The sequence below is a fragment of the Protopterus annectens genome, chromosome 6.part0, assembly GCF_019279795.1.
Source record: "Protopterus annectens isolate FY-2018-M chromosome 6.part0, PAN1.0, whole genome shotgun sequence".
NCBI lineage: Eukaryota > Metazoa > Chordata > Ceratodontiformes > Protopteridae > Protopterus > Protopterus annectens.
In genome coordinates, this window is record NC_056737.1 from 1,087,110,188 (window position 1) to 1,087,137,568 (window position 27,381).

The 27,381-nt window shown below is 43.5% G+C and overlaps 1 protein-coding gene across 1 annotated transcript in view; it reads right to left on the reverse strand.

The window, feature by feature from the left end:
- TTC7B (tetratricopeptide repeat domain 7B) overlaps positions 1–27,381 on the reverse strand; it is a gene marked incomplete in the record, with an annotated part of 1,939,345 nt that overhangs the window by 1,269,507 nt on the left and 642,457 nt on the right. Inside the window, 1 exon segment of the mRNA XM_044074706.1 lies at positions 23,271–23,392. Coding sequence (XP_043930641.1) covers positions 23,271–23,392 — 122 coding nt within the window.

Sequence of the window (27,381 nt, forward strand, 5' to 3'; positions counted from 1 at the left end):
TTAGGCTTTATGTATTTTGAGGATGCGACTTTATAGTCTCGATATATACTGAAATTCGACATTTCAGTATTTCGAGACTATAAAGTGAATCCATATATATATAATGGGTCTACTTCTGAAGCCCGACTCTCAGATGACTGACTTTCAAAATCCCAGGCAAAAATCAGGTAAGTTCAGAAACCCGGACGCCAATTTTTACCAGGCTAAGTAAATACGTGGCCACCTGTAAACAAAACTCATGCTGACGTAAGTAAAACCCACATAGGTGGGAGGTTGCATCCATCACACCACACCCCTTACTAAATATGCCAACTCTAACATCACACTACAATGGAGAACAGGGCATGTTGGTCAAAAATTTACTTACCCTAGTACAGTCATGGCAAACCTATGACATGCCATGACATTTGGGTGATACACCAGCATTCACCAACATCCCAGTTACCAAAGAAACTGAACAAACAAAAATACAAGAAATATTTGACCTTGCGCTTATCTATTAAATCTCAGCAACAAAAAAGTCATTAATTGATAATCAAATGAATTGCAATGCGTACCATATTTTTTTCAGTTCAATTCAAAATTACTATTAAAAGTAGGGTAATTTTTGGTGCACTATTTTAAGCCCGGTTATCAGTGAGCATATTGTTTTCCCTATTGTAAGTCACTGATGTTTCTTTTACTTTTACAATACGTAGCAGCACACAAGACTTGACTGTGGACTGTTTTTTTTAACTAAATGAGTATGTAAAGAATTTCCTTCTCTCTTGCTCGGGGAGGGGGGGGGCATGCCAGCAGAGTCATGATAGGCATTTTCTAATATGTTGACACATGGAGCCCAAAAGGTTTGCCATCACTGCCCTAAGAAAACTTCGACATTCAAGTTTCTTAAATTTTGTGATTTTCCTCTCGGGATTTTGAAAGTCAGTCATGTGGAAGTTGGGCTTTAGAAGTAGACTGGTATGTATGTATACACACACACACACACACACACACACACACACACACACACACACACACACACACACACACACACACACACACACACACACACACACACACACACCCATCCACATCCACTTTTTCAGAAAAATCCCCAAATATGTCATACTATCATGCCCACAAAGGTATGAATAACTCTGTACTAATTGATATGTAGGTATATAGCCCATATCTATTGTTTTAAATCATAATCATAAAATATACAAAACATCTGGGCCATGTGGCCATTTATGCCCTTCCAGTAAGATAATTCACCCACTAAGAATCAAACAAGTAGCTTTTTCAACCACAGTGAAAATCTAAGCACTGAACTTGTACTATTGAAACAAACACACTGTTGTAACAATAATGCGCTTCTATAGACCCCTGATGGAACCTGAACCCTCAAGCCCTTTCCCCTTACACTGTACAAGGAACTTCATTTACATACTGAACTTGAGCTATGGAAGCAGGATATTTTGTAACCAGCCTATTCATGATACAGTTCAATCTTTTTAAAAGTGGCTTTCTAGGTCCTTTTATTTGTTCAGTTGTGTACATACTGACATCATCTGCAAACAAAGCCATCTTACTTTGAGGTGAAACCCAATGAACAGACTATTTCAGACAACCACAGGTAAAGTGTGAAAAATAGAGGTGAAAGAGGGCATATCCCTGCCAGATTCATCTGAGGAACCCAACAAGTTCTGATAACACAACATTAAATTTTACCATGCCTTGGACCCTCTACATATAATAATAATAGTAATAGTAATAATAATAGTAATAATAATAATAATAAAAACACTTCTATCCATTTTCTTGAATTCTTAGTACCCCCTCTACAAACCACCATCTTACTCGCTTAAATGCTTTCTCAGCATCCAAGTTCATTAGCAGCAATTGACTGACACTGCTCTTGGCATCTTTTTCGATTACCAAGGTTCTACTGATATCAAATGTTTGCCTCCCTTTTATGAATCCACACTGATCCAGATCTATAATTCTCCTATGTATTTTAACCAGTCTCTTAGCCAAAATTGTCATAAAGACCTTATAAGCATGACTCAGAACTGGTAATAGGTCTACAGGATCTTGGGTCAGTCTAATCCCTCTCTTCTTTGAGAGGTACCAACATGAATGCATGTCGCCGGAAGGAACTGGTCTATTAAGTAAAATGTCACTGAATAATTTATGGCAAATCATGCTCATCTCTTGCACTTTTAACGTCCATATTTTAATAGGAATACTATTCAGACCAGGAGTTTTCACCAGACTTGTGTACCTTAACTAACTCTCTTACTTTCTGTACCCTTACGGAAGCCATCAGTAAGTCTCTATCAAAATCTTCTAACTTTGATATATTACAACCATTCAAATTATTGTCCGTTTTTTCCATGCATTTTCTATAAATTTATCAAGTTCGTTGAGACTGGCAAAATAAGATGCCAAGACCTCTAATATTACCCTAGGATCTGTTTACAAAAATAAAGAAACCAGACCACAGGGAATTTGGAATAATTCATTCTACCCTTTGTTGCCTTAGCCTGTGTGTCAAGAACTTTACAGATTTGGCACTTGTTTAAAAAAAAATGCTGGTCTCAAAAGCTGTGACCCTTTTGGCATTTAAAATATCTAAAGGGTCTAGTACAGTCTTTTAAACTTTGGTGAGACTGTTCCTGCCCAATACCTGCTTGATTCGCTACATACATTATTCTGCAGAAATGTTATTTTTTCTACTGCTGCTAGGTAGGTGCTATAAATTATAGCTCAATTGCTTCTAGCTTTCCACATCACTAACTCTTATTTCCTTTTTACAAGACCACCAAAGTATTATCGAAGCCCTCATGTATAGTGCAGCTACTCAAGCATAAAGGGGTGCATCAAATCATTCTAAAAACGTATGCCCCTTAAACTAGAAAAAGTACAGTTTTGTACCTACCATAAATGTAGATGTTCGAGTGTAGACACTGCTGCAGTCATTACACTTGGGTTATCCTGCCGTCAGGCGGTCCCACAGTCGGCCAGAGTTCCAAAGTCTTGGTCTGGCGTCAGTTGCTGTCGCCTCCTCCCTGAAGTCAGTGCGACAGGGGTATATAAGATGCAGCAGACGCCATTTTCTTCAGTTTTTCTTGCCCCAGATGTCAGGAGCCTCTAAATATGTAGGCAGTTCCAATTGCTAATAAAACATACATCAGAAAAGCAAAAAACAACTTACAGCTACCAGCAAATACTCCCCATAGGTAGTAAGGGTAGAAGACATAGGTACATACCAGCCAGTAAGAGGGGAAGGAGGGAGGGTAACCTGGACTGCAGCAGTGTCTACACTCGAACATCTACATTTATGGTAGGTACAAAACTGTACTATGTTCATCGTGTTACACTGCTGCAGTCATTACACTTGGGTAGAATCCCAAAGCTGAGGAAGGGTGGCTGGTCCTATAAGGCATTAGGGGTGGCTATAAGGCCCTGCAGCACTGCAGTGGCGAAGCCAGCTCTGGATTTAGAGTATAGAGGCAGATGGTAATGCTTGGTGAAGGTGTGTACAGAACTCCAAGTTGCTGCTTCCAAAATATCCTTGGTAGGTACTCCCCTGACGTAGGCAGTTGAAGTGGCTGTTGCCCTGGTGGAGTGAGATCTAATGCTGCTAAGTACCGGTTTTCCATGGTATGTGTAGCAGAAACATATACAATGTCCTATCCATTTTGAAATAGTCTGTTTTGAAATGGCTTTTCCCTGTGCTCCTGCAGCATATGCTACCAATAATTGCTCAGATTTTCTGAAAGCTTTGGTTTTGTCCAAGTAGAAGCGTAACTGCCTGTGAATGTCCAAAGAGTGCAGTAGTCTCTCCCCTTTATTCTGTGGTTTAGGATAAAAAGTTGGCAGGTGAATAGTTTGGTTTAGAGCCACACTGGATACCACCTTTGGCATAAAAGTAGGGTTAGTTCGTAAAGACACCCTGTCCTGGTGGAAAATGAGGAAAGGCTCCACTGCCATTAGAGCCTGTAATTCTGAAACTCTTCGCACTGATGTTATTGCCAGGAGCAGAGCAGTTTTCAAAGAGATATATTTTAATTCTGCTGTGTTGGCTGGCTCAAAAGAATGTAAAGTTAGCTTCTCCAAAACAAAGTTGAGGTCCCAAGTTGGAGTAGGTGCTCTACGGGGTGGTCTTATGTTTTTAGCCCCTCTGGGGTACTGTTTTAACAGAGGATTAGAGAAAATTGGTGGATCCGTGTTGTAATGAGCAGAGATGGCAGAGGCATGGATCTTGATAGATGAGAAGGAGAGTCCTTTGTCCAGCATCTCAGTTAAGTATTGTAATATCTGAGGAATGTTTGGGACAAGAGGGTCAAGGCTGTGAGCTTGGTTCCAGGCACAGAATATCTTCCATTTATCCGAATAGGCTTTCCTGGTACTAGGCCTTCTGGCCTCCAGAATGACATCCATAACAGCTTTGGAGAGAGGCATTGCTTGCTTGACTAAGGAATCTTCCATGCAGCTAGGTTTAAGGTCTTTAGCTGGCTGTGTAGTATTTGTTTGTTGTGCTGAGTCAGCAGATGTGGGATTTGAGCCAAAATCCAGGGTGGTTCTTGTGCTAAGCTCCTTAAGATTGGGTACCAGTGCTGGAGTGGCCAGTCTGGTGCAATCAGGATCATCTTTGGCTCTTCCTGCCTGGCTTTTATGAGTACCTTTGGCAGGAGAGGTAGTGGTGGGAAAGCGTATACTTGTAGGTTATTCCAGCTGAACGAGAGGGCATCCACTTTCCATGTTTGTGGATGGTAATTCCTTGTGCAGAATTTTTGTAGCTGGTAGTTTATTGGGAATGCAAACAGATCTATGTCCGGGCTCCACCATTTCTGTGTTATCATTCTGAATATTTGTTGATTCAACTCCCATTCGTGGGGATACATGATGTTTCTGCTTAAGTCGTCTGCCAGTGTGTTTTTCTCTCCTGGCAGGAATTGCGCTTGCAGATGAACTTGAAGGTTTACAGCTGTGCTCCATAAGGTCATAGCTTGTCTGCATAGGGGGTAGGAGTGAGTGCCCCCTTGCTTGTTTATGTACCACATAACTGTGGTGTTGTCTGTCTTTAGGAGTAGTTGTCCTGGATGCAGCAGGTCCCTGAAAGCTATAATCGCATTTTGTACAGCTAGCATCTCTTTTTGATTGATGTGAAGATGCCTTCGTTCTGTGGTCCACGTGCCCTGAATAAATTTGCCTGCCATGTATGCTCCCCAGGTGTAATCCGATGCATCTGTTGTCAGTGTTTGCCTGGCTGTGGGTTGTGTAAAAGGCTGTCCCTTGTTGAGGTGACAAACTTAAGCCCACCATTGAAACTCCTGTTGAAGGCAAGGGATTAGTGGTATAACTGTTTCCAAACTTTGACAGTGTTGAGACCATACATTCTTTAGGTACCATTGTAGTTTCCTCATATGCAGTCTGGCATATGGAATTAATAGTATGCAGGATGCTATGTAACCCAAGGCCTGCAGAATTTTTCTTGCAGGGAGTTGGGTCTTTGTTGCCATCAATTGAAAGTATTGAGTCAGTTGTCCTTGTTTGGCATGAGATAAGCCATCTGGGCCGTTGTGTTCAAGCTGGCACCCAGGAATATAATCTCTTGTGAGGGCACTAGTTTTGATTTCTTTTTGTTTACTGTGTACCCCAGGCAACTTAACTTTTTTACAAACGCCAGATGCTGTAGAAAAATGTCTTTGCTCTCTGCTTGAATCAGGCAGTCGTCCAGGTACAGATAAATTTGAATTCCTTTCTGTCTGCAAAATGCAATTACAGGTGCCAGGCACTTTGTGAAGACCCTGGGCACAGTAGATAAGCCAAAGGGCAGTGCAGAGAATTGGTAGTGCATTGAACCAGCTATGAATCTGAGGTATCTTCTGCAGTTTTGTCTGATAGGGACATGCAGGTATGCCTCTTTGAGGTCCAAAGTCATGAGCCAAGCTTTTTTGCCCAGCATGGGAAGAAGCTGCTGTAATGTCAACATTTTGAATTTCAGAACATCCAGGTAAGTGTTTAGAGATGAAAGATCCAGAATGGGCCTCCAGGCTTTGTCCTTTCTGGGTACCAGAAAGAGTCATGAGTAAAATCCTTGTCGTTGCTCCTGTGATGGTACCTTTTGAATAGCTTTCATATCCATGAGTGCGGTAATTTGTTTTTGAGCGTCTGCCCATTGATTTGGTGGCAGATTTGGCATTCCTTTTAACCTTGGCAGAGTGTGAAAGTGGAACCTGTAACCTTGAAATACAATGTTGAGAACCCATTTGTCTTTGGTGATCATTTGCCAATTGTGGTAGAAGAGGGCCAGTTTTCCTCCCAAGGGGGCTGCCAAGAAGGATTTGTTTGGCAGCTGTAGTGGGAAGTCATTGGAACTGCTTTTTATATGGTTGTGGCCCGTCTTCCCCTTCTTTCTGGGTTGATGCACCCCATTGTCGAGGCCTGTAAGGACCTTGTGTTTGACCTCTACCTCTTGGACGTCTGGATCTTCCCCTTTGAGGTCTGTCTGTAATTGGAAAGGACCAATTCTTAGTTGGCCAGTTTCTGCTAAATCTATGAGGCTGAACCTGTAAGAAATCCTTCACCGTTTGCATAGATTTTGCCTTATCCTCCATTTTCTTTAAAACCTCTTCTGCCTTAACTCCAAATAACACATCCTGCTGCAAAGGTGCATCCAATAATTTTGCTTTAACATGAGCTGGTAACTTATGTTCTTTTAACCAAGCATGTCTTCTAATGACAGAGCCTGTAACTGCTGCTCTGCAGGAGGTCTCTAGAGAATCAAAACCACATTGCAAAGTATGCTTTCCCACTTGTTCAGCTGCATGCAATAAATCCTGCATTTCTGTAAAATTAGGAGGATCTGATTCTGGAAGCATTTTTTGTTTTAACTGAGACAGTAAAAATTGCTGATATTTTAGCATGTGAAACTGGCAATTTAAGGCTCTCCTTGCTAAAGTTGCAGACGTATATACTTTCTTTCCCCATCTGTCTAATGCTCTGGAATCTCTGTCAGAGGGAACTTGATTCTTGGCTGATGAGGCCTTAACTCCTTTGGGTCCCTGAGAAATAGTTTCAGGGTCAGCAACAGGGCTTTTATACAGAAATTTATGCGAGTCAGGGACTCTGTAGTATCTGTCAGGTTTAACAGGGGCTGGAGGTAAGCTGGATTCAGTATACACATCATCCACAATATCTAACACTGGCAGAATAGCAAGGGGTCTTTGTTGAGGTAATAAAAGGAAGTCTCTGAGCCTTTTCTTGGATTCTGAGTAATCCTGGCCTTCCCAGTGTAAATGCTCCCTCATGGTTTGTAGAGTTTTCCCCAAAGGAGTAGTCGTCAGGCAGTGAGGCTGATGGAATTGATTCCTCAGCATCAGAATCCTCATAAGGGGGTAAAGAGTATCCTAGATCTGAGGAAGAATCAGAAGAGATGGACACCTGGTCGGATGAGTCATAGTCTGCATCCTGTCTAGGCCTTTTATCAGGAGGGGGATGGGACCCCCTGATCAGAGTAATTAGGTCTTCGGCCATTTTGAGCATTTGTTTCTTAGGCATGGAGGCCTGTCCTGGAGAATGCTGTATTTGTTTCTTTGACTTTAAAGGAGGCTTAGACTTAGCTGAGGGTTTAATGCTTAACTGAGTAGGACTGAAGACTCCCTCTGTAGCTGTGGGTTGCTCAGCTACTCCGGATCCCTCTGAAAGGTTAGTCTCGGTAGGCTGAAGAGCTTGTGCGTCCGAAGGCCCAGCCATTTCCACGTGGGAGTCAGAGGTGGCTTGTGGTGCTGCAGAAGCGGTCATGAGGGGGCTGCGAAGGCGCCTCGCTGAAAACCGGAGAACCGTTGAACTGGCCTAGAAGAGGCTTCGTCGTCAGTTTTGGGCCTCGGATGCCTATCCTTGTCTTTGCGCTTTTTGTGTACTCCGGTCGTCGGAAGTTCCGACAGCATGATATAACTGAATTTTCTACCAAAATAATGTCGGGCAAAATTAAACCGACGTTTAATAGTGCACTTGTTAAACCTAGCACAAAACCGACAACCAGTAACGTCGTGGTCAGGGCCTAGGCATGGGATACAATAGGAATGGAAATCCTGATGAGGTATTTGCTTCCCACAAGAAATACAGTTATTAACTTTTACTGACATCGGTCTGAGGCAAGAAAAAGTTTCCCCAACGGGGTACTTAGCTTTGTAGAAGACTTCGGCTCTGGATTCGGAATGAAAATCTCAGGAACCGGCCAACCGGCACTTGCACTGCTTTGCTGCGGGCGCCGCGCGCAAAAAGAAGAAAGAAAATGGCGTCGGCTGCATCTTATATACCCCTGTCGCACTGACATCAGGTAGGAGGCAACAGCAACCGACGCCGGAGCAAGACTTTGGAACTCTGGCCGACTGCGGGACCGCCTGACGGCAGGATAACCCAAGTGTAATGACTGCAGCAGTGTAACATGATGAACATCGGAATGTTTCAAGATTCTGCCCGTCCCTTCCACAACAACATTATTTGTGATGGACATGATCTGAATAAGTATCGGGTGAGTCAGAACTCTTTACTAGATGCCCAAGTTTTCTGGATATGTAACATCTCTCTAGTCTTGCCCAATTTATACATCTACTTCAATATAATGTATATTCTACTCTACTACCAAAGATTTTCACCATCAAACAGACCAAAGGATCTCATGTATTTATTGAAATATGTACCTTGTTTGGTTAATTCCATAGTTATCGGATCCCCAGATGCATCTCCCATCTTGCATAATAAGTCCCAGCCTCCTAATAATCACGTCTATCATATTTCTCATAGCCTGCCTAATATTGTTAGCACAGAGTGTGGCTGAAATATACAGACTCACAAAAGTTACCCTTAATCCATGCCAATTATTTTTAGTCATAGGAAGATCCTTCTGTTCCTTTTCTATTATTACCACAGTGCTTCTTTTAACCAAGACCTTCAACCCCCCTTTTTCTCTGCCCCTCTAAGCCTGCAAAAAATGCATTAATTCTTGCCTTTTTATTAAATTACTGTGTTTTTCTAGACTCACATGCACCTCTTGTAACACAGTCACATTCCAATTTGCTTTGTAAATATATGCCAGCACCCTATCAACTTTCCTCTTGTCTAACAAACTAATTATATTTCCTGAAAGAATACTAAACTGAAAATTATCTATGATTTTTAAATTCTCTGGGCCTCACCCAACTAACATTTAGTTTTTACTTTCCTGAATTTTTACACCTCTCTCTCAGTAGCATGCCTGGCCTCCTTTGGAGCTATCACCATTGTTATTTAAAACTTCCAGAGTCCTTGGATCTGTACCAACAGCCTGAAGGTCTACAACAATTTCTTCTCCCCATTAAGCTGAACCTCATAACTACATACAAAGAATATGCTAGCTTCCTCCTCTCAGATCATGTGCTCTCTTATTATGGACAGGTTTTAGTTCTCCTTTCCCTTTTCTCCCAACACTCAACTTCTTTCACACCTTTGCCTGCTCAAATCTGGGACATTTTGAATGCAGTGAAGTGAATTTTTATCTCACTCAGACACCTGTTTACCTGAATATCCTTACTTTATTCTGCCCAATATTTGTTTCTGCCCTGTGGCAAAAAATATACCCAAGGACTCAACTCTCTTTCTTGTTTCTTACACGATTTTACAGCTCCTAATTAACACCATGTAATGAGCACACTCTCACCTTCAAATTACCTTTACCTTGCATCTTAAATTCGTAGTTTCTAATGTCTTACACCACGGGATCTGCCAGCCTCAAATATATATTATCCCCATCCTACTGAATTTCTGTAGTTGCAACATTTGGTAGTTCTCAGGATTTCTCTAAACAGAAGCGAACCATTTGCTTATGTTGAGCCTCATCAGGTTAAATTTCCATTCGTCTCATCATTATTCAAAGTACACAAAGTAACCAAGTTTGTGAGGAACCTAAAACTTATGCACAAGTGTCCAAAGAGCTAGGCTATTATGACAACTGTCACAATGCCACTGAACCTAACGTGAGTGGCCATCAATGATGTAATTTAACTGTTATCTCAATTACCAACAATTAGCAATATATTCTAAAAATGTAACTAGCAGCAAGAAAATATGATCTTAGTAAACTTTAGATAGCAACACCTACCTACTATATCATGCAAGATTTCTATACAGCAGTGTAGTCAGACAACACATTTTTGCAACATTTAGCACTAAAGTAATTTCTCCATAGTCCACAACAGTACAGATCATGAAGTTGTAGATGGATATCCCAAATTACTTGCAATGTTCCAGTCTTATTACAATCACATGTGAGACTTCCATTGTGACTGAACATTTTTTTAAAAATATCTAAACATGTTTTACTGTACTGCATGCAAAAAGTATATTTAGCCAGGTGTTAATATGGTACAGCACAGTTTAGTCAGATGATACATGTTTGCAATGCTCAGCACAAGAGTGATTTTTGCATAGATCAGAACAGGACAGATCATGAGGTTGTAATATATTCTAAACTGCATACAGTGTTTCAGTCATACTACGCAACATTTACTCTTGTCTCACCTAACTCTTTGTTCAAACTACCTGCACCTTTTTTTTTAGAAAAATCCTTTACCTTGTTTTTCTACAGCATCTTGTTTCTGGAAAGAGCAGAACGGTTTCACCTGTTATCCTTTCCTTTCCACCTGTATCCTTTCCATTACACCTGTACCCTTTCCTTTACACCTGTACCCTCTCCTTTACACCTGTACCCTCTCCTTTACACCTGTACCCTCTCCTTTACACCTGTACCCTCTCCTTTACACCTGTACCCTCTCCTTTACACCTGTACCCTCTCCTTTACACCTGTACCCTCTCCTTTACACCTGTATCCTTTCCTTTACACCTCTACCCTCTCCGTTACACCTCTACCCTTTCCTTTACACCTGCATCCTTTCCTTTACATGCATATTACCCTCCTTAGTTCTAGCTCCACGCTGCATCTGGCTGACCTGTACCTCCCGTCTTTTCATTCCTCTTATTAAGATCATCTAGGGTTTGCCTAGGGTCAAAATAGGACTTTACACCCAACACATAAGAGACTTTATAGGTTCATAGGTTGGTACTAGGCTATCGGCCCTAGGGCCTATACAAGCCTAGCCATAACAATTCCCTGGCTATTTCTTCCCACACTATTTACTTCCCTGGACCCCTGTCTAGCAAGGTGACTGACATGATCCCCGGGGTGAATTTCCCATCTCCCATCCAATCATCAAGGTTCCTTTTGAAGACGGCCAAAGAGGCGCTATGCTTGACATGTATGGGTAAGTCTATTCTAGAGTCTGTGGAGTCTCTGGGTCAGGGAACCTATCCCTCCAGCATGTTTTGTTCATTGTGATGACAAGGTTTAGATCCCTGGAGCGTGCGTCTCTGAGGGATTAGGATTTCTTTAAGTGTAGCATGTCAAACAGCTCTGGGTTTCACATGACCTTGTATGTTAAGCTCAGTTCGCCTCTAAGTAGGCAATATGCAACAGAGTACAGGTGGAGTTTTTTTTAGACGTTCAGCAGAGGGCATCTGCTTTAGGACTGTGATACTTTTAGTGACATATTTCTGCGGCCTTTCCAGTTGTTGCAGATGTCTTGAGAGGTACATACCAAACAGGGCGTTGTATTCTATAATGAGTCTAATGAGGGATGAGTACAGTGGGACAATGACCTCCTTTTTTCTGGATGAAAAGCCCTTAGTGATGAGGTGTGCCACATAGAAGGATTTCCTGACTGTTGTGGCGATGTGGTTATCGAAGGTGAGACCACTGTCCACCTCTGTTGTCCCTAAGTCTCTTATCACACTTTCGGTGTTTAGTGTACTACCACCTATGTGGTAATTCATGGGTGCATGTTTTTCCTAAAGGGGATAACTATACATTTCTTGGCATTGAGCTTGAGCCCATGGCTCTGGCACCAAGTATCTGTTTCTGTAAGGTCCTTTTGTAGAATACCCACATCATTTGGGGATTCAATAATGGCTCCTAGTTTGCAGTCATCCGTAAACTTTGTTAGCCAGAGTCCCTTAGTGTTGGCCTGTACTTCAGAGAAGTAGATGCCAAACAATAGCGGTCCCATGACTGAGCCCAGAGGTACTCCACTTGTCTGGAGCTGGATTTGGAGTCAGCTACTTTTACAGTGTGGGTTCTGTCAGTAAGCCATTTGGCAAACCATTGAGTGACGTAGGGATTAATGCCCAGCTTAGTAAGTTTATCTATGATTCCAGAGTGGCGGATGGTGTTGAAGGCCTTGGCGAGGTCCAGATAGGCTGTGTGGACCACCTTACCCTTGTCCACGGCTCTGGAGACTGATTCAAAGAAGTCAATCAGGTTCAGGAGACAAGATTGGCCTTTCACGAACCCAAACTGCGTGGGGTCCAGTGTTTGAAGGTTGCCAATGTCTCTGTTTATAAGTTCCATTATAATACGTTCCATGGCCTTGCAGATCAGGCTCGTCAGACTGATGGGGCGGTAGTTCCCGGGATCCAAGGTGGATCCACCCTTGTGGTGTGGGATAACTGAAGCTGTGTGCCACTCAGTGGACATGAAGCCTGAGGTGAGGCTATGATTAAACATGACACTTAGGTGAGGTGCCAGTTCATTTTGTAGTTCATTTAGTACACAGCCTGGGATGTCATCTGGTCTCATGGATGCTGTATTCTTAGCTTTGGAGACTGCGTTTTTTTTTACCTGTGTGGCTGTTATTACCGGAATTTGGCAATCTTTCAGTAATGAAATGAGCCCTTTAGGGGGTGAGGGGGGGTGAAGTTTGCACTGAATCGATCTGCCAAGATATTGGCAATATCCTTGGGATCGGTATATTTAATCCCATTCTGTTGCAGCTCAGAGCAGATCTGAGCATTGCCATTTAGATTCTTGACATAGCTATAGAATGCCTTGTGGTTGTCTTTGGAATCTTTGGCAATTTTATGAGGGATCGCAGCTTCTTACCGAGGCTGATAAGGGAGTTTTTTGCATCCTGGGATTTTCCTCTTTTCTGCAACAGTTTCTTCCTTTTGTTGTAAAGTTTGTGTATGGCAAGGGACCACCAGATTGGCTTTCTTTTTTTGGAGGAGAGAGTCTTGGTTCTATTGGGGATGGCACGATTCATGCACGAGTGGATATGCTCGTACAGTGCCTTAGTGTAGGATTCAGCAGTCGAACTTTCAGTTCCCGTCTGCATGGGTCTCATGAAGTTTGTCACTTCTGACTTGAATAGCATGAAGTTGGCTTTGGAGAAGTTTTTTTACAAAGGTTTCCTTACTGGGGGGATGGGGGTGGGATGCAGATGTCAAGGGTGATTAGTTTATGGTCAGACCTGACCAAGAGGGTGACCATAGGTGTGGAGCATCGATTTTCCATGCTGGTAATGACCAGGTCTAGGATACTGGAGCCCCTGGTGGGACTAAGGATCAGCTGATACAGGGCGTTGGAATTTAAGAATTCCAAGAACCATTGGGCAAAGATGTTTACACGAGTAGTTTTCCCAGTTAATGGCAGGGTAGTTGAAATCATGTTTGGTTGTATCTTAATATTTTCCAGTATGTTTAGAAAAGTGTAGTGAGAATCTTGGGGCATAATGGAGGATCGGTAGCAAGCTATAATTTGGATTGCAGTCTTACCTAGTCTTAGTTGCACCTGGAGAATTTCAGACGCATTGTGTTGGGCAACTACCCTGGTGTTGTGAATATCCTTGGTGAATATGGACACTCCTCCACCTTTATCGTTTCGGTGCTGGTTTGGTGGCCGAAACGTATGATAAGAGTTGTAGCCTGGTATTGCAGGGGTGCTCTCTGGAGCCTTGAACCAGGTCTCAGTTACTGCACAGATATCGATGTTCACCATTTTTAGGAGTGCCTCGAGAGAGTGCATTTTGAGGTTTAGACTTCTAGTATTGAGTAGCATTACCTTCAGATTTTGCTTGTTTGTACCTGTTACAGTGGTGGTTTTGTCCTTTGAACTTTGCCTAAAAAGGCACTATAGTGGTGGTAAGAGCCTTAGCCAGTAACCTGAATCCCAGGGGCGACAGGTGCAGACCATCTCTGGCAAAGCATCGTGGTCCGTCAATCATGACATCCCAGGCAGACGGATACTAGATCCCCTTTGAATGACGCCAGAAGCTTAGCCAATTGCTGAAGTCAATCATTTTGTCCTTATACTGTGGTATCATTCTGGGCGAAGGCAGGATGCTCCTCAGGGCTAGGGTCATACCTGCCTGGGCAACATGATTCGCGAGCTCTTCCATGTTTCTTTTCATGTAGTCCAGGGAGGTACGTCTCAAGTCATTCACTCCAACATGGACAATGACAGAGTCATATTTGCACTTGTTGTGGAGTGACTTGAGTGCATGCGTTATGTGGCAGATCCTGGCACCCAACAGGCAGCTGACTGTAATTTTCTCCTTGTTCAGCCTGGTGAGTGGGACATCAGTGTGCATGACTATAGAGTCACCTATGACTAAGTGTTGGGTACGTTGTCTTGCCTTAGGGGCTGTTGTTGGGTGGCACACTGGTGTTGTGAGCTATGTGACACTTTGGTTGTGATTGGTGTTTGTTTGCGTTTCAGCTTTGGAGGTTCTTGTTGCTTGGGCAGGTTACTGTTAAGGGCCTCCACATATGTGGGTTTAGTGTTGCTAGGTGTGGGTGTTGGTGGTGTGGGTTTAGAAGGGCTATCTGTTGCTTGAGGTGTAGTGCGGGTGTTAACCTTCTCCTCTTGACTGTCTACCACAATCTTGGGTGGAGAGAGTTTTGCTTCCAGTTTGGCTAGTGCATCTCTCACACACTGTAGTGTTGGGTGGTAGGAGGAGAGGGTTGTCTGTGTACATGAGGCAATTGCTCCAGTATGCCCAGATTCACCAGGTGGATGGAAGCTGACCCTTGGACATGCCTGGTTTGGTGCTTTTTTTTGTGACGTACAAGAGGTGTTTTCCCTTACCTTAGCAAGGTACTTTGCAATTATAGGTTGTTTAGTGCTTATGATTCATTTCTCCTTATTGACAAGGAGAGTTGAGTGCTTGTATCAGTTTAAGACTTCCTAGTGCTTTCCAGTAGGTTTTAAAGCAAGTGCTAGTCACAGGGATGCTTAAAGGTAAGATGAAAAAAATGGGTTATCCTAAACACTGCAGTGTGCACTACAGGAGTTAGATGTGAAAGTAGGTAACTTAAGTTTTACCTGTCTAAAAAGTTAAGTTTTAGTGGAGTCACTATTTTTTAAAACAGCAAGATAGATTTGAAAAGGGGTGGTCACTTTTGTATTCTGGTACTATGGAATACAGTAGGATGGCCAATAAATTTAAATAGCTGAAGGGGAGTGATTTCACAAAATGATAATTTTGTGCTTACTCACACAAGCCAGTAAAAACAGAGAGGAAATTAGATGTATGGTCAAATTAACATAAGGGGAAGGCAACTAGAAAGACAGTGGTGTTTAAGAACACTACAGTAACCGAGTGGGAGGGTGGGGAAAAAAATTCTGCCTGACTCACAACAGACAGGGCTGTGGCCTCTTTTCAAGTTTTAATATGCAGTTAAAAGCAGAATACAAGTAAAATACAAGGTAAATAAAACAAGTCACAGTATTCAAAACAGAAAAAGGCAAAGTAATGCAACAAATAAAAAGCAAACTAACCTTTCCTTCACAGCAAAGTGTAGCAGAGTCTGGGTGAGCCTTTCTAGTAAAGCTCTGAAATGTTTTATTTTACCCCTTAAATAGAAGGTTTCGTTTTTAGCTCCACCCCCTCAGTTCACAGATGATTAACCTTAACTGACCTGCTCTAATGATCTGTACTAATTTCTGCCTGACTCACTGCTGGATACAGAAATTTAAAATGACTATGCATCTCTTGACATTTCTTAATGGATCTAATAAATTAATTTCTTCTTGTTTATGTCTGAAGAAGATAATCGCTGCCAGTCTAAACTCCAGTACCCTCTACATTATACAGTCCATTTCTTCCAGAGAACAGTTAAAAGTATTGCTTTAAGGCAAACTTTTGAATTTCACTAGCAGTAGTCTAAGCTGCTTATGATCAGGGGCACCTGGCACACTGATCCTACGAGTCCAGCCGATCAATATTTCTTCCTGTGGGATTCTTGCCCATTCATGGCGGCATTATTTTTCCATAAAATTTACACAATCCCCATCTTCCTCCTGTTCTGCAATGGCTGTGAACTTTTAGTTATGTACTTACCATAACTTCGGATGTATGGGATCCATCTCGCCTACATTCATAACTGATGGGTTCGGAGCCGATCCATCGGCTCCGACTCGGCCAACTAATACACTAGCACGAAGTCTCTCATTGGCTGGGCTACTCCCTATCCCAGGATGCACTACACCTGCTTCCCCAGATCTTGTTTGTTCGCTTTCATACATCCATGCAAACACAGAAAAACTAGTAGTCACTATAACCAACTAAAGTTCTTCAAGAAAAGATCTCCAAATGGGACTACAGCTCCTCTAAATCCGAATGGAAGGGGGAAGGAGGGTGGGTACTTATGAATGTAAGCGAGATGGATCCCATACATCCGAAGTTATGGTAAGTACATAACTAAAAGATGTAATGGGATCCTATCTCGCCTACATTCATAACTGATGGGACAGCGTCCCTAGCACCTAAATCCTGGGTGGCTCATTGGATAACACTCCTGAGAACTGTGGAACCAAAGGAAGCCCTAGCTCGAGAAACCACATCCAATTTGTAATGAGAAATGAAAGTGTGCGGAGAAGTCCAGGTTGCCGCAGCACAAATATCATCTATTGATAATTTGGAGTGAAAAGCTACAGAAGTAGCTATTGCCCTGGTAGAATGAGCCTTGACTGGAAAGGGAAGCTCTTTGTTAGCCTGTGAATAAATAAAAATGATACAATCTTTAATCCATTTAGCTATGGAGGTTTTTGCTACTGGTTGACCCAATTTGTGCAATGCAAAGGAAACAAACAATTGATTTGATTTCAGCGTGAGCGGTTCTATTCAAGTAAAACGCAGTTGTCTATGGACGTCCAATTGATGCAAGGTGTATTCTGCGTTATTAGAGAATTCTGGGAAAAACACAGGGAGCTCTATAGTTTGTTGAATACAGAAAGAGGAGGCTACCTTTGGTATAAAGGAAGGGTTTAATTTCAAGGAAACTCTATGCTTGTGAAAAATCAAATAGGGAGGATCAGAACAAAGAGCTTGAAGTTCTGAAACTCGCCTGGCGGAAGTTATGGCCACTAAAAAGGCCGTTTTCCAAGACAGGAATTTTAAATCGCAGGTAGCAGCTGGTTCGAAAGGACGGGCAGTTAGGGCAGCAAGAACCATATTCAAGTCCCAAGGGGGGACAGGGTGAGATATTGGAGGCCTAAGGAGCCATGCCCCTTTAAGGAAAGCCTTACAAAGTTTGTGAGACATCAATGAAGGTTCAAAGGAGGCATGAAAATTAGAGATAGCCGCTAGCTGAACCTTAATGGTAGAAACTGAAGAGCCCAACTGAAAAAGGGAGGCCAGGAAATTCAAAACCTCCGATACTGGTGCAGTAAGAGGGTCTATAAAGGCAAACCTTTTCCATTTGCTGGAATAAAGTTTGATAGTGGAAGGTTTATGAGAAGAAGACAATATGTGGACCACGTCCGGAGAAAGAGAATTGTCTCGGACTAAGGATGGAAGTGGAGTAACCATGCTGCCAACTTGGAAAGGGAACCAAACTTGACGAGGCCAGTGCGGGGCAATCAAAATCATCTCGCTCTCCAGGTAAATGGCCTTCTGTATTACCCTCGGTAGGAGGGGAAACGGAGGGAAGGCGTAGAGAAGACCGGGGGGCCAAATGTGGGTCAGAGCGTCCCTGGGAATCTGTCCCTGAGAAGGGAACAGCGTGAAGAACTCTCTGCATTTCGCATTGTGAGGGCTGGCAAACAGATCGCAGCAAGGGAGACCCCATTTGTCGAAGATTTTCGCAGTTACTCTCTGGTTGAGGGACCACTCGTGGGGTAAAAGAATGGTTCTGCTTAATCTGTCCGCAATCACATTGGATTTCCCCGGTATGTGCGTTGCCATTAGAAAGCGGTTGGTAGCTACCGCCCAGTGCCAAAGTCTCATGGCTTCTCTGCACAGTGGGTAAGACCTGGTTCCACCTTGCTTGTTTATATACCAAACCACCGACATGTTGTCGGATAGGATAGCAATCGGACCTTGCGGAAGAGCGTGATGGAGAGCTTGAAGTACCAAGAGTACCGCTCTCATCTCCAGGATATTGATATGCAAATGCGTTTCCTGGATCTGCCATGTGCCTTGGACCGACCTGTCCAGGTAATGACCCCCCCACCCTACCTGGGAGGCGTCCGTAGTCACAGTGGCAATGGGACGTTGAGGTATAAAGGGTCGCCCCTGGTCGAGATTGGATTGGAGAAGCCACCAACGCAGATCTCGACGGCAACTCTCCGTGATCATGACATCATCGTGAAATGGTTCAAGGGAAGTTCCTGATAAGACCATTGAACCGACAGAAGCCATTGTAATATTCGCATGTGAAGTCTGGCCAAGGGAACTAAAAGTATGGTTGACGCCATCGAACCCAACAGTTGTAGAATCTGATGGGCCGGGGCTCTTAGTAGGGGAAGACAGGATTTGACTTGATTTTGTAGAACCTGAATTCTTGCTGCCGGTAAAAAGGCGCGCATTCTTTTTGTGTCTAAGTTTGCGCCTATAAAAGTAATATGCTGAGATGGCTGTAGTACAGATTTTTGCAAATTGAACGTAATCCCCAAGAAACAGCCCAAAGTGAACGTGGCGCTGAGTGCCTGGAATAGTAGATGCTCGGAGGTGGCAGTAAGGAGCCAGTCGTCTAGATATGGAAACACTTGGAATCCCAGACTTCTCAGGTGAGCAGTTACTACTGCCAGACACTTGGTGAACACCCTGGGGGCTGTGGTGAGACCAAAGGGCAGTGCTCGGAATTGGAAATGACTGACTCCGAGGCGGAAGCGTAAATGTCTCCTGGACTCTTGAGCTATCGGAATGTGATAGTAAGCGTCCTGGAGGTCTATGGAGCACATCCATGCATCTTTCTCCAGCAAAGGAAGAATAGATTGAAGGGTGACCATTCGGAATTTGGATTTTTTTACAAAACGATTCAATGAACTGAGGTCCAAAATGGGCCTGAAGTCCCCTGTCTTTTTTGGTACCAAAAATAATCTTGAGTAAGTTCCTGATCCGATCTGGTCGGTGGGGACAGGCTGGATGGCTCCTTTTTCTAGCAGTTTTGACACCTCTAATGCTGCCTGATCCCGCTGACTGGGTGGTACGTCCGGGATTTCCCTTAAGGAAAGGGGGGGCTTGTAGAAGGGGATGATATATCCTCCGGTAATAATGCGAAGCACCCACTGATCGCTTGTTATGGATTCCCAAGCTTGTGGGTGCGCCGCAAATCGACCCCCGACTGGCTCCGGAGCTGCACAGTCGGGCAACAACTCAGGGACGCTGGTTGTATGAAGAACCACAAAAGGAATCGCGGTCTCCAGAGTTACGGGGGCCTCTGCCACCTCTGGGGCGGCGTCTTCCAGAATTCCCCACCCCCTGCCTCTGGAGGGGGAATCACTGGGTGGTGTAGGGAAAGACTTCTGAGATTTTCTAAACCACATTTTCCCTCCTCTCTGAGCCTTGGGGTAAGGCCTAGAAGGAGCGGAAAATCGGGCCCCAACGGCAGTCAAAGTCTTGCCCTCCTGCTCGCACCGAGTTAGCGTGTCCTTCACCTTGGGTCCAAACAAAGATGACCCATCAAAGGGCCGGGCGAAGGAAGACTTGAAGGCCTCCGCAAATGAACACAAGCGTAACCAGGCGTGTCTCCTGAGGGCAACGCCTGTTCCTTTCAGCTCTACTCGCCCCTTCGGCCGCATAGGAAATGAGCCTCATGGACGAGTTAACAATGGATAACAGGGTAGTCATCTGGGCGCCAACAGTCGGGGCCAGCGCCTCAGGTAGATTACCAACAAGGGAGTCATTTAGCTCTTTAAGGAGGTCCCTTTGGAGCCTAGTAAAATGACATAAATAATTCAGCGACCGTAAAGTAAAGGCCGCTGAAGACAGGGTACGCTTCCCGTACCTATCCATGCTCCTGGAATCCTTATTAGGAGGATGAACAGACGTTGAAGCCTCTGCCACGTCCTGCTGTGTGGCAGAAGCCACCACCAAAGCATCTACAGGCACACCCTTTGTCAGAAATTCCTTCTGGGGGGGGCTGACAGAAACTTATTGGGTCTCGCAGGCACCGGTTCCACAGAATCAGGGTGTTCCCACGCCCTTCGAGAAACCAAATCAAGGAGTTCATCGAAGGGCGGAGACACCCAGGAGGCGGAAGGCTGGGCCCCAAAGGCCTTGAGGAAGACTGACTCCTCAGCTGAAGGGGTTTTGGCCTGCCAGTCACCTCTCTGTCTCAGAATCTCCAAGATATCTGAGAAAGAGATATCATCCGAAGATGATTTGGGGGACCCTTCTGCGTCATCGAGGTCAGTATCCAATGTAACAGACTCATCTTGGGAGTCTACGTGCTTCCTCTTGCACAATTTCTTCCGTGGGGGTTCGTCCGAAGCAGTTTCGGATGGACCTCCCGGAAGAAGGGAACCCCCGATGGGGGTATCCTCAGGCCCTGGGGCCCCGCTGCCGGGGAACTGCAACACAACAGAAGCACCAGTCTCCAAATCTAGGGACGGTGAGGTAGAATCCTGCTGAACCGGCAAAGGCATGGCCAGCGCGCTCCTCATGGCCTCAAAGGCCGGACCTCCAGACTCCAAGGAGGTCACTGGTCTAGAGGCCACAATGGCACTGGGAATTCCAGCAGCCGATGCTCTGAGGGGAAGACTAGGCACCGAAGCACCCAATCCCAAAGTGTTCCCCTCGGGCCCGGCTGAAGAAGTCGCAGTACCAAACCCTGAACCAGAGGACAGGGTAGGAAGCACAGTCGGAACCGAGAGACCTCGAAGGGGTCTCTGCTCCGACCGTATGGCTCCGCTTTGCTCCACCACCACCGACTCAAATGGCTCCGAGGAGGTTGGAGGAGGAATCGAATGTGTTGGAGGGGGGATCGGCTCCGAAGCTAACTGTGCTGGAGCCGAGACCAATTTAGTAAAAACTGGAGACTGGAATAGCCTCTGTATCACCCTATCCAGGTCCGAATCAGAGAGTCTCGATGAGGTAGACAATCGAGAAGACTTTCCTCTCGGCTCCGAGAGTGAAGGGGACCGGCTCCAAAACGGCTCCAACGCTATCGGCGCCGGTTCCACCACAGCATGGACCACCATCGGCGCCAAAGGAGTTTTCTTCGGAACCGAGGAGGAAGAGTCTGAGCTGCACACCTCCACCGGCTCCGAAGCCATTGGAACCGATGGAGGTGATTCACCTCTCGATACTCCAGCCTGCGGCTCCGAAACTAATGGAGCCGAGGCAAGAGGTATCCAGGCAGACCCTTCGACCCTCGGCCCCGAAGTCAGTGGAGCCGAGGAAGAAGAAGTCAATTTTTGCTTTTTAGTAGACGGTTCCGACGGACTTGTCGGAGCCAACTATCTTTTCTTTTTGGAAGCAACAGGAGGATCTAAGGCTTCCTCAAAGGAGGGTTTAATAAGCCCTTTCAAAATCAGCTTGTTTTTGCGTTCTTGAAGAACCCTAGAGGAGAAAGCATGACAGACACTACATGTCTCCTGCAGATGTTTCGGCCCCAAACAATAAACGCAAACTGAATGGCTGTCTGTAATGGACATTTTGTAACTGCACCGAGTGCATTTTTTAAAGCCTGACTTCTGCTCCTTTGACATAATACAGGCCCTCGAACAAGCAATATAAGACTATCAACAAGGATGCGCCAACTGAAGAGCGCGAGACACAAGGCACGAGTACTGAGAGGAAAATTTACCTCAAAAAGAACACAGACAAAACAAGTTCAGCGGCCCAAAGCCCTCTAATTTAAACGGGCTTGGCCCGAAAAACAATTAACCAAAACTTAAATAGCACTTAAACAGCACTTAAATAGCACTCAAAGGTAGGGCAAAGGCCCTCTAACTTAAACGGGCCTTGCCCGACTGAAAAAATAAAGTACCAGAAATCACTCAAACACAGACACAAGATATATAAATTTACAAAGAATAGCTGTTAAAACAGCTGTTTGGTTAATATATAGAGAAAAACCCCAAGGTCAAAGACCAGTAAAGGTAAAAAAGAACCACTTAGCTCCAGCCAAGTCGAGACCACGTCCAGCTTGTAAAGCGGCAAACGAGATCTGGGGAAGCAGGTGTAGTGCATCCTGGGATAGGGAGTAGCCAAGCCAATGAGAGACTTCGTGCTAGTGTATTAGTTGGCCGAGTCGGAGCCGATGGATCGGCTCCGAACCCATCAGTTATGAATGTAGGCGAGATAGGATCCCATTACATCCTGATGTTTTTATTCCCTGATCTGTCCTTCAGTTTGATCATTTTTCACTGCAGCTCTTCATATCTCAAGTCTGATTCTACCCTCTTTTCATTTGCTTCCTTCACTCACATTTGTATTTCAATGCTTTTCTGGAAACTGCATCATCAATTTTGTGCATTCTCTTACCTGTACTACCAACACAGTATGTTAATATTGTTCTAATCTTGAGTATTCCACTGTGGATTTGGCCTATTTTGCTTTCCAAGGATATCATCAGTTGCCCTTGTGCCATGGTCAAGTCATTCTTCACAATAAGAACCCGCACTGTCAGTCTACTGGACAAGAATGTTATTTTTTATTATTTTGCTCCCTTCTTGTCACTTCTTTCCTCACAGTAGTAGTCTTTGAAGTTATAAAGGCAGCCCTTGGGGTGTGAAGATGTACCTTTCAATATTTACTTGCTTTTGAATAGGTTATATTCTCAGAGCTAGGAAAGCACCACCAGAATGCTTTTTAACTTAGCAATGCCATACCTGAAGTCACCCATGTCACACCTTTTTTGTGGAACAACAAGGGACAGGGAGGGGAGGTGTCCAACTAGGTGATATACCTACCACAGCACTACTCAACTCTGCCTGGACTAATGGATACACGTCTGTAGATGACAGTGAATTACATGCAGCTCCATGAGGTTGCCTAATGAAACAAAGTGAAGGTATGGTACTGCTGGCAGTTTTTACCTGTGTAAATACAGCAGACAGCCCTGCTATCTATTAAGAGTTTTTAACTCCTGTGAACTAGTACTCCTAACATTATTATAAACTAAGGGCCTCAACTTCAAAATATAACAATGTAAAACAGAAAAAAAAACTTCCTTCATACCCATTTTTGAAACACAGGACGTGTGCTCTCTGGAGTCCTGTTTCCAAGAAAAAGCCCAACTCTTGTTCCTGGGAGGTTGGACCTGGTTTCGGACTTCTGTTCTGCAGACCAACATTCATTGCCTGAGGAAGCAAAGAAAATCCATGCTAGGTCTTGTAAAACTGTTTCTGTGAAACTTGACAGCACTTTCTGAAGAATGAAATAACATGCTAATTCAAGTAAACAATACAAAAACTGTTGACAAACTTTCAAACTGCTTTTCTCAGTTACCTTTAGCACTAACATACATTTGTTGCTTGGTTTCATTAAATTAAATGAATTACAGCAACTAATATAACTGTTACCACAGATAGTCCTTCCTGTGGTAAATGATTTTATAAAAATAACCAAGCACATTTACAGCATCACAAAAAAGGAACCTACGCACTACAGGGAAATAAGAGGACAGCTCTGGATATATGAAGAAGAATAATCACATGGGAATGGCAAAGTAAGTGTGAAGAAATGAAACAACAAAGTGCTGATTCAATACAGTGCATGTGTATATCAGAAAATTCTTTTACACTAGTTACTAGTAGAAGAGCACAAAAAATTATTCTGAAGCAAAGTTAAGTAGGTGGGATGCTGGACACTACAAATTAATACTTTGTAAACAATTAGGACTCGTGTGATTCTACAAATGGGGACAATGATCTATAGAATATGGTCAGAATGAGATGAAACAGCTAGGTATAAACCCTTATATCGTTAGGTGGGTTGCTAACTGGCTCACCGATAGAACCTATACAGTCAAAATAGGGGAATTCACCTCCAACAGCAGACCTGCAAACCAGTGGTGTTCCATAGGGATCAGTCCTGGGACCTCTACTGTTCAGAAACTATTTCTCCGAAGTACAGGCAAAAACTAAAGGTTTGTGGCTGACTAAGGTGCCAACAACTGTAAACTGGGAGCAGTCATAGAACTCTCAAACGATGTCTACATCCTACAAGAGGGTCTTACGCAAACAAATGATTGGTGCCAATGTCACAGCCTTAAACTCAATGCAAAAAAAATGTATCATCATCCCTTTCAGTAAGAGTGATGTTCTGGCTCACTACTGCATCGACAGAAACAACCAAACACGCACTCAGCGGTGAGAGACCTGGGCACAGAGGTTGACAGCAACCTTACCTTTGATCTCCATTTCTCCACAGTGGTAAGAAGGGCATTCTATACTGCTCATCTCATAAATAAGGGCACTGCCTCCAAAAAAAAGAGAAGTTATAACCTCCCTGTACTCTTCCCTCATCAGGCCAATAATTGAGTACAATGTCTCTTTTGGTATGCACCTTTCCAGGCACCTGCAGCAATTGGAGAGACAACACAAGTTCCTCACAAGGAGAATTCAAGCTCTTTAGCATCCTATGTGGACTGGGTGAAATCACTGTCACTTTACCCATTTCGTACAGACTACTGAGAGGCAATCTCTGCCTTGCATATACAGCAACCTGGCTCTGCTTTATTGGAAATGGTGTATATCTGCAAGTCCAATGGCTCACAGGTTACACTCTCTACAGACCTTAACCTGGTATGTGACATTACTAGAACCTGCTGGAGAGAGAGATTGGTCTCCCAGAGATTAGAGCACCTGTGAAACAGAGTCCCACAATTCATGTCGAGCAGAGCACCTCTTTGGCCCTCTTCAAGCACAATCTGGATAGTTGGATGGGTAATTGTAAATTCACCCCAGAGTTCCACTGTCTCTCTCTTGGACAGGAGCAATAAATGCTGATCATGGAAACAAGGGGGGATCCTGGCTAGGCTTGTAAGGGCCCTAGGGCCACTAGCATAGAAACTTCCTATGATATGCATAGGTTCCTTTTTTCTGATGCTGTAAATGTCTTCAGGTATCTTGAAAAAGCATTTACCACAGAAAGGACTATGATCCTATAAACAGTAGCTGAGCTGAAAATACTTGTACGACTAAGACACTCATCTATTCTCAGTGCTGCTGCCACTACCATATACAGAGAAACTTAATTACAATTAATTAGATGAGTATTTACAGGATCAGTACAATAAGCAAGAATAGTGAACAGAATTTTCTTTAAACATTTAACTGGTGGGTTACATAGAACTTCCACTGCAGCATGGTTCTCTCTCTAACCATACTTCCAAGTACTCACTTATTTCAGTGGTTTGGCTGGTATTTCTTTTACCCCAACAGGCCAGGGCTGCAAGCACCTCTTACTGGCATGTAGGCTTATGGGACAGGGGGTGGATCTGAAGGCCACCACTGCTACTTATGGTGGCTAGACTGATAGCTTGGCTTACAAGCCCCAACTAATCTGAGAGTACCCAAAAGAAATGCATCTGGAGATGTTTAGTGGGCATGCTATAAGACTTACATTTCTGTGAGCCCAGTAAGTCTGCAAATACCTCTGCCAGAGACCTGTGCACAATTCACCAGTCTTCACCAGGTAGTTTTGTGAAAGCATGTGCTCCCAGACACATGCCCCCCCCTCCAGTGCAGGGGTGAGCAAGTTAAGCCCCTTCAATAGTCTGCCTCCCTCCCTGCCAACCATAGCTCTCAGCCTCTTGGCACAAAATATCTGGACAAAGCCAAAACATAGTGGAGGGACTAGGCCCCCAAAAAATAAGGACACATTTTAAATACTCTTATAAATTTAGAAAGTTGCTAGAATAAAAAGGTCTTGTGTTACTATGCATTTTCTGAAGGATATGAAGTCTGACACTCAAACACCTGTCATGTATTGTGAAATTAATCCTCACTGATTTGCCACAAAAATCCAGAAAACCATAAATTTTACGAGGAACAGACCAAAAATATGAAGCAAATTCTGGACATTCTGCGAAAATCTGGACAGTTGAGAGGAATGCTGCCAACCCCATCAGGCAGCCAAACCACTACTCGAACTTGGATCACTTGGGATGCAGTCAGAGATTTATGCCTATATACCACAATGAAATGGTTAGGTAAGCACTTAGGAGAATTTGGGGTTGCACTATTTATCTAGCACACTATGTAAGCTGAGTAAGTTCCACAATGCTGCATCCCTGGTGCCATCTGTTGAGCAACCCTCTATCAGTGAAACCCAGACAGGCAAACTCCAAAAACTACAATATTATACTCCTGTCTCACAGCACTATAATACAAGCAAACAACCGTAACAAAGTATGCACATCTTTGAGACAAGGTCATTGTAAGGGTATATCATTAAATAACAAAAATACACCCAAAGTACGTAGATCTTTGAGAAGAGGTCCTTGTAAGAGTATATCATTAAATAACAAAAAATACACCCAAAGTACGTAGATCTTTGAGACAAGGTCATTGTAAGACTAATCATTAACAAGTAGCTTAATTTCCAACTACCTTGGCTCATCCTGGCCAAAGCTTTTTTCTATCAACCCCTCTATTTCTACAGACTTGAACTGGTCCTGCACCAGGATACTACAGGTACTATGGGTTCTTAGTTGGTGCGCAAGATATCCATATATACTGCCTGCATCAACAACAGCTTTTTTCATTTCAAGTTCTTATAGTCCTCATAAGTACTACCAATGTAATAATTGTCCTGCTTTACATATATTCCATGCCAAATTCTGGAACTCTATGTTTTCTGACTTAGAATGTGTTAAGTATTAATACATCTAAGTTTGTGCTTCTTATTTTGTAGACTGTTCTTCTTTTACCTAAACTAAACCTGAAAATGGTTCAGAGATCATTGCTCTATTCTGGTTCCTAAAACTATTTATTTAGTGATTTACATTTGTTAATCAGGTAGTGTCCAACTGGGTTGGAAACCCGTTTTCAGAGACCCGGGGAGAAAAACTCAAGTAAATTACAGATTAGTAAAAGTACAAGTAGTTAAAAAATACAACAAAAAATGCATGTTACAAGTTCACACAGGAATATTAGGTCATGGCAAACTATAAATGAGGTACATAAATTATGAAGTTATACAAAGGTATACAACATCCAAAAGAAAAAGATAAATATGCAAGAGAGGAGCAGTAATAGGAATAAAACTAGCCAGGAGCAATAGTTAGTATTTAGATCATCTTTAAGGGTAGTTTTAAATGCTGATAGGTTGGGATTTTTCAGGA